The sequence below is a fragment of the Lolium rigidum genome, chromosome 6 (assembly GCF_022539505.1).
Source record: "Lolium rigidum isolate FL_2022 chromosome 6, APGP_CSIRO_Lrig_0.1, whole genome shotgun sequence".
Classification (NCBI taxonomy): domain Eukaryota; kingdom Viridiplantae; phylum Streptophyta; class Magnoliopsida; order Poales; family Poaceae; genus Lolium; species Lolium rigidum.
The window spans coordinates 300,875,989-300,884,182 of NC_061513.1; the positions used below are offsets into that span (position 1 = coordinate 300,875,989).

The window sequence follows — 8,194 nt, forward strand, 5'->3', positions numbered from 1 at the left end:
CAATGGATGGTGACGTGTTCGGTATCAACCAGTCTCAAGGCCCGGCCGGCTATTTATACGTGTGCTACCTATCCAGCTTCAGATTCACAGCAAAATTTCAGCCATGGACATGAAGAGGTGCCTCAGCGCTTGCATTCTGCTGATGCTTTCACTCGAGGGAGCCCTCCTCGTCGCCGGCCGCCCCTCCGCCGCCACCACCACCATTCGCCTCCCCAGCGACACCCAAGGTACGTGATGCATCTGCAGCATGCCGTCAATCTTCGTTTCATCCTTGCCCCGTTTGCTAGCGCGCGCTTGAACATCACAGCTAGCTGTCTGATCCTTGAGGTCTTGCAGCAGCGGAACCGGCGAGGCCGTGGGACTGCTGCGACTTTGCGCTGTGCACCCTGTCGTTCCCGCAGTACTGCCGTTGCTTGGACCAGGTGGACCATTGCGCCGCCACCTGCAAGGACTGCGCAGCCTCCCCGACGGACCCTTCCCGCCACGTCTGCCAAGACATGTACATGGGGAACCCCGGGCCCATGTGCACCGACGAGGCTAACAACGTCGGTAACTAGTGCTCACGCCCTCGCCGGCGCGCGTTGATCGCCCGATCACCGCCGATAGTGGTGCTGTGTTGCTCGTCTATCTTCACGGATGCGTGAAAGAATAAAATAAAGGTCGCCTCTTGCAATATCTATGGTGTGTCAGCCAACGATGAATAAAGATGGTTTAAATTCACGTGCATTACTTTCTTTTCCAGCAAGTACTTTTCTTCTGCAAAACAACCTACAAACGTAGGGCTCACATACATACACTCATTCTTATAAACACATGCACACGCACTATCCTTATAAGCACCTCCGAGAGATTGGGTCCAAGAAACTGATTTAACGGGTTTTGAGTATGATAAACTTATTACAGACATCTCTATCCATGAGAACTTCACCACCCATTAAAAAATTATTTCGCTTTTATAAGATACCAAAATGTTAAATCTGAGATTTGAACTTAGCATCCAACCACATGTTGATTCTCAATTCCAACAGGTACTTGTACAATGCGATTCTAAGTAATTACTAGTATGTAAAAATTTAGTACTCTCCAGTCCTACATACTTGCCTTTGAGCTAGTAACATTTTTTTTTGGATAAAGGGCATTTTATTACTTAAAAGTTTAAGTATTACACTCGGCCTCTGCATAACCAAGATGCACACAGTCATAAAGTCACAACTAAAGCAAAGCACGATACAAAGCACGACGAAGAGCAGCAACAAATCCTAAGATTAAGATGACCCAATCCGGAGACTATGCTACCACCCATGTTGAATAATATAATCCTTCGCCGTAGTTTCCAACCGTATAGACACCTCCGTAAATAGGTCTTTGTGCTCCAATCGCTGAAGAGACGACCATGAACGGAGTAAAGCAGTGCACCGGTAGATAACCTGCAAAATAGAAGAATTTACATTGTTAAAAACCTTGTCATTTCTACATAGCCACAGCGATCAAATAACTGCAATCGCTGCCACCCTAATGAGTATTTTAAACCTATGATCCACCCCAAGAAGTCAATTGCCAAAAATGTTGGCGACACTACATGGTGGGTATAAGGTAGACCATATTTGGATGATTGACCTATAGATCTAGCAAACTGACAATGAAAGAAGAGATGACTTATTGTCTCATTGTGATGACAGTACACACATTTCTTATTTCCTTGCCAGTTGCGCCTAGCAATGTTGTCTTTAGTAAGAATGACCCCTTTCCGAAGATACCATGCAAAAATCTTTGTTTTTAGTGGTATCTTCATTTTCCAGATCATTTTATTATTGACAATCGCCTCAATTGGTTGGATCAAAGCACTATACATGGAGTTAACCGAGAATCTATGATTCTCGGTAAGATTCCACCGAAACTCATCTGACCCTTGCGTCAAGTGTACATTCTCCAATCGCTGGAGTAATGCATTCCAAGATACAAGTCGGGCCCCAATAAGGTCTCGTATAAACATCACCTGAGGTGGGTTAGAACCCATTACCTTTGCAAGGGTATCCTCTTTGTAACGCACAATGTTATATAGTGCCGGATATTGTTCTCGGAATGTGGTGTTACCCAACCACTTATCCTCCCAGAAACTTATCTCCGATCCATCCCTAAAGGAGAAGCAACCATGAGGGAAGACGTATTTCTTTGTCACCATAAGGCCTGCCCAAAAGTGAGAATCCCCAGGTTTTCAAAACACTTGGGATATCGCTTTTGAACCAACATACTTCCTCCTTAAGATTGTTTGCCAGACACCATCCTCAGTGAGCAGCTTTGATAGCCACTTTCCTAGCAGAGCTCTGTTCTTGACCTCAAGGTCATGAACCCCGAGCCCTCCTAGTTCCTTCGAACGACAGACTACACTCCATTTTGTAAGCCGGTATTTATTTCTCTCACTATCACCTTGCCAAAAGAATCATGATCGAAAATAGTCTAATCGATGCAAGACCCCTTTAGGAATGCGGAAGAAGGAAATCATATATAGTACCATATTAGTTAGTACCGAGTTTATGAGAACCAATGTTCCTCCCAGTGATAGTAATTTTCCTTTCCAACTACTAAGACGCTTTTGAAGTCTTTCCTCGACATGTTTCCATTCAGCTAATGTGAGTCTCCGGAAGTGAATCGGAGTACCCAAATAGTTAATTGGAAACTGCCCTAACCCACAGCCGAACATCTCAGCATATAGGTTGGCATCGTCGTGGGCTTCACCAAAACAGAACAATTCACTCTTATGGAAGTTGATTTTCAACCCAGATAGTTGCTCGAACGCTGAAAGGATTAACTTCAGGTTTCTTGCTTTCTCTAAGTAATGTTCCATAAACAGAATCGTATCATCAGCGTATTGCGGGATAGAAAGCCCGCCATCAACTAGATGGGGCACTACTCCTTCAATTTGCCCTTCGGACTTCGCACGCTCAATAATAATAGCTAGCATATCACGCAACTATGTTAAATAACATAGGTGATAACGGATCGCCTTGCCTTAATCCTTTTTTCGTCTGAAAGTATCTGCCAACGTCATCATTGACTTTGATGGCAACACTTCCACCGAAGACAAAGTTATAAATTAGCTGATGCCACTCATCAGAAAAACCTTTCATCCTGAGAGTCTGGTGAAGGAAAGACCACTTCACTTTATCATAGGCCTTTTCGAAGTCAATTTTTAGGATAACGCCATTCATCTTCTTATGATGTAACTCATTAACCGTTTCATGTAAGTTGACTACTCCATCGAGTATGTATCTACCTTGCATGAACGCGGTTTGAGTAGGAAGAAATAGTTTATGCCTCTTTCGGGATTTTCTTGCCCTCCACCTTTTTCCACATTAGCCATAATGCCTGCGTGGCGGGAGGCAAGCCGGTTTGCAAACTCTCCAAAAGCGATCTCAGCCTCAATCTCCCTCATGGCGGCTTGATACTACTTCTTGTCAACATGTTCGCTATTTGAGTCTCCTGACTGTGGGTCTAGTGCCCCTAGAATAGGTTCGTGTCCTGCCTCAGTTGAGCCAGATCCTAAACTAGAACCGATGTGTGCAGCGAGATGATTCCCTCAAATGTTGGAAAGCCAATGCGGATATGCAGTGGTCTTCCACCGTTATCTCTGACCCGAGGGCATTTTGGATGGGCATTGTATTGAGTAGATCTAAACTGTAAAACTCATAACAAAGTTCCTTTGTCCAGCCCGAAGGCGGTCCATGTGGGTCATGTCACCATGGTGGTTTCCGTCGGGCTAGATCTCCCACCATTGTTGCTGGTGAAGATGTGGATGCCGCGTATCTGAACGATGATGGAGTGAATCGGGCTCTCTTTAGATAGGACCCATCACTCGTTGTTGGGGGCGACGGGGAAGCTTCCAGCGTAGAGGACTCAAGTGACGGTGACGGTGTCGCCGATGCTGCGAAGACGAATCCCGCCTGGGTCCATGCATGCTTCAGACGCCGTAGGCCCCGTGGTGGACGAGAGGAGCGTAAGGCGTGGAGCGTCCGAGACGGTGTGACACGACTTATCTAGGTTTGGACCTCACAACGGCGGCCCGAGATTCTACTAGCTTCATGCTACATATCACTATGATAGCAACAAGTGTTGAGTTACAATGAGGTGGTCTTCCCTAAGGCTCCCGTACGTCGGCTTTAAAAGGTGCCCAGACCTTGAAAACATGATGCCAATAATATCGCAAGAGTAACATCAGCGGAGTCTTTGGTCCCGTGTGGCGTATGGCGACATTCCGCTCCTCTCTCTCTTCCTCTCCCTAACCAAGCCAGATAAATCCACCAATCCATCTGCCATCACTCATCTTCTCTCCTCTCCATGATCCAGCATCCAATAACTTCATCGCCACCTCGCTGTCCCAAAACCCCTGATCTGTACGAGCCCCCAATCCCCTCACCCCATCAGTTTGTTATTATGCAGTTTGCAAGAGCCAACAACCAAGGCCTTTCGGAAAGAGCAAATCGGACGGATGGATCGGCGGAGAGGCGGCCAATCTCTCCGATCGAGGCCGGATGGAAGTCCTGCAGCACCTCATAACCCAATGATGTTGCAAGTTCCAGAGGTACCTCATCTTGAGCTTGATTTGCAGGCCATGTCTATCTCGGATCAGCAGCAGATGCATGGTCAAGAATCACTAGGAGAGCAGTATGAAATATATATGAAGCTTGCAGCAACCAGATCAACTCCAAGAAGCATATCTCTAACAACCTTGCAGACTCAGATGAAGAGAGCCTGGAGAGCTCATTATGGCGATATTGTCCAGGTCCATGACTTCGTTTTCAAAGCCTCTTTTAGTTCATTCTTATCCATGATGTGGGTTTATGAGAAGCAGCAATGGAGGATTGGTCCAGACGTCATTCTGCTAGAGTTAGCGGATCCAGAAGGAGAAGGATATCAGATAGAGCAAGCAAAATCAATGGAAGCAGTAGGTACTCGAAAGTATTCCTTCAGGTTTGTGTATGTCTCTGTTCGGGCTTATGGAATTCCAAAAGAAAAAAGATCTTTAAAGTTGCTATCGAGAGGTTATGAGTATGGTAGGAACACCATCGGAGCTACACCGGCCAAGAACAAGCATGATCAACACACATCCGAGACTACATTTGGGGAGTGGTAAGGCACACAATATGTAACCCAGTTCTGGATAGAATCAAATTAGTTCTTGGGCCTCAAGATCAGTGTATTGCATATCTTCACTATGAAAAATAGGAAGAATCTGCCTCTTTTGTGGAGTAATGTTTCATACTATTGATCAATGCTACTTAAGAAAGAGTATAGTATCAGAAAGGATCAGACACAACCACAACCCAATGCAGGTTTCTTTTTAGAGATATGGAACATGGATAATTGATGAATCTCAGATTTCGATGGATAAGGCAGTTGCAAGCACACCAGTTTTTAGCACATTTCAGAATCCTGAGCTTAGCGCTTTTAACAATGTTTTTACTACTCCAGAAGAGAGAAGAGGAAGATTATCTGAAATGGCAGCAACCCAAATCATTGGCAGAATGGAGGCAGCAAGAACTAGAGCTACAGCTTCCGTGGCGACTCAGCGCAACGAGGACGAAGCCACCATTGTTGTGACACCTAGCCCTACAGAAGCGGTGGCAAGCCACGCTCAAGCCATGCTGGGCACGCACGTGGAACAGCAAAACCAGACAAGTGAGAACATAGGCAGAGGTCAACACGCCACCGACGACAGCCTGCTACAGCTTCAAGCACGAGAAGAAGAATAGGACACTCAAAGATGTGTAGAAGAAATGGACTTCGAATACATACAGAGTCAGCAGCAAAACCAGTCTCTGTTTCAGATGATGCAGTAGATAGAAAGAGATGGAGTTTTACCATACACGCTCAGTGAAGAAGCAAATGTTATCCAAACACATTATGGCCCAGACAGAGGAAAAGGCCCAATAGCTACTTGGGCTACTCAGGCCTCATCCAGCTGGAAGCCCAAAGCCACTTGTCCTGACCCCACAGCCCCTTCAGCTTCCAAACACCTGGCAGGTATAGATGTCTTCCACCCACAGCAACGCCCTTTCGAACAATCCTCTGCAGACAAACTCCACTTCAGAGACACTGCCTCCCCGCTCATAACTGCTACTCTGCCATCACAAGTTGGAGAGCACACCGCCGACGATGTCTCCGAGAACATTAGGCATTTGTCTCGCCGTCCCCACTCATCTAACCCCCACCAGCAATCACTCCGCCCACCACCTCATCCATCCAATCCATCCTCCAAGAGGCCAGCGTCGCCGACCAATCCGCGTCTCCTTCCGCCAAGGAAGAGAGCGGCGCTGCCGACCGCCGCCGATGGAGCTCCACAAGCAGGGGCTCCGCTCTGCATCCCTACCGGTGAGGTTCGCCGGTAGATCGGGCGAGAAGAAGGAGGAGGTGGAGCAGGGAAGGTGATGTGCAGGAGAGACTCAGCTCCGACCCTACCTCGACCAAATCGTCGGGAAGAGGATCTCAGCAGCGCAGCGGTCGAGGAGATCAAGATGAACCAGAAGGGAGAAAGCAAGGAATTCTTGGCATTGAGTCAAGCAATCAATGGAAAGCTGCAGAAGGCCGTGCACCGCCGCCGTTCAATGCTATGGCCAACCGTCCCTCCGGTTCAACGACTTGGAATCGTGGCAGAAAATCTCGATGGGATTCGCCGACGCCGATTCAATTTAGAGGTATCCACCGATCTCCTTTTGGATACACTGTCAATCTCCCTCGTGCTGCCGTTTGGCGCCATGCTAGCAATGCCGGCGAGGTGGGCGGAAGTGTTCTTGTGCGCGTTGTTCGGAGGCTTGATTTGGGAAATGCTGTGCACGCCATGGCTCAGGATGAAAGCGCAGACAATGCACAACTATCCCCAGATGTTGCCAATTACGATCTCCACTCGCCGTCAATGGACACGCAATGCACCGAGGATTCTCGCATTGGCCACTTCTCACCTCCTAGAGTGGCTCACGGGTTCAACCTGGCTCCTTATTCTGCTACTCATATTACTGCAGCCGTCAGTGCTGCACATGATTCAGCCCAAGATCAACATGCGAGCGGTGATATTCCTAGCCGGGTTTTTATGCGGGAAGTTCGGAAGCAGCGATCGGGGCTGCAGTGGACCGGCGAGCAGCGGCGCCGGCCTCCAAGGCGCCACGAGCGCCATGAGAGCTCTAGGATGGAACTGCCAAGGCATTGGCAAGGGCCTATGCAGTCCTAAAATGCTTCACCTTGCCAGGATGATCACATCGACTAAACCCCAGGTAACTTTCATTTCGGAAATCAAATCAACTAAATTCTCTGCTGCAGATATTGTTTCTCGCTTTAATATGCATCACAGTATTGTAGTACCGTAAAGAAGAAGATCAGGAGGACTCTGGCTTTTGTGGACTAACGAGATGGATATATCTATTCAGATGACCTCCTTTAATCTAATCCTAGCCCTTGCAAAGGACAAATCCTCTAATGTGTCCTTTGGCTTAGTATGTGTGTATGGTGATCCTTATCATAACTATACCAGTACTATTTGGAATCGGAGTTGCAGATTTTGCCAATGTAAATAGCAACCTTCCCATCGTTTGTTTAGGAGATATGAATGACATTATGTATGAATATGAAAAAAGTAATGCTAATGTCAATGTCCATCGTATGGATTTATTCGAGAGACCTTATAAAGCGATGCGGCTTGTTTGATCTTGGCAATAATGGTCTTGCTTACACCTGGACAAACAGGTGTTTTTCTTCAACTCCTTTATTGCAACGCCTAGACAGATGCTTAGCAAATAATCAGTGGTGCATCAACTACCCTACTACTAAAGTCTACAACATGCCACTAATCTACAATTTTAGTGATCATGCTCCTCCTATTCTGCTATCAACAAATGGAAAAGCCAATAAAATTAAACCTCATTTCAAATTTGAAAATTGGTGGCTCAAAGAAGATGATTTTCAAACTCATGCAAAAAAATCCTGGCAGCAATCTATAGGGAAGCCTTATCACTGCAGAACTAATCATTTCGCTAACTCATTAAAATTTTGGTGCAAAAAGAAGAAACCTTTACAGGAGGAATTAAAGGAGCTGGAAGGAGAAATATTAAAGCTACAATGTGCTCCACAAAGCCAACAAGACTTTTGAAAGGAACAACAACTAGCCACCAGGTTTGAACAAACAACTACTAAACTAAATGACTTC

The 8,194-nt window shown here is 46.5% G+C and overlaps 1 protein-coding gene across 1 annotated transcript; it reads left to right on the forward strand.

Annotated features, from left to right (window-relative positions):
- The first annotated feature begins 103 nt into the window (after positions 1–103).
- LOC124664465 (Bowman-Birk type trypsin inhibitor TI1-like) lies at positions 104–720 on the forward strand. Its single transcript, XM_047201982.1, has 2 exons — positions 104–227; positions 337–720. The coding sequence occupies exons 1-2, from the start codon at positions 104–106 to the stop codon at positions 555–557; spliced, it is 345 nt and encodes a 114-aa protein (XP_047057938.1). The 3' UTR covers positions 558–720.
- The last annotated feature ends 7,474 nt before the right edge of the window (positions 721–8,194 follow it).

Excerpts from the sequence above, each read along its gene's own strand:
- LOC124664465 (XM_047201982.1), top strand. The coding sequence starts at position 104 with ATGGACATGAAGAGGTGCCTCAGCGCTTGCATTCTGCTGATGCTTTCA. Across the intron at positions 228-336 it reads CCTCCCCAGCGACACCCAAG|CAGCGGAACCGGCGAGGCCG; the intron begins GTACGTGATGCA and ends GAGGTCTTGCAG.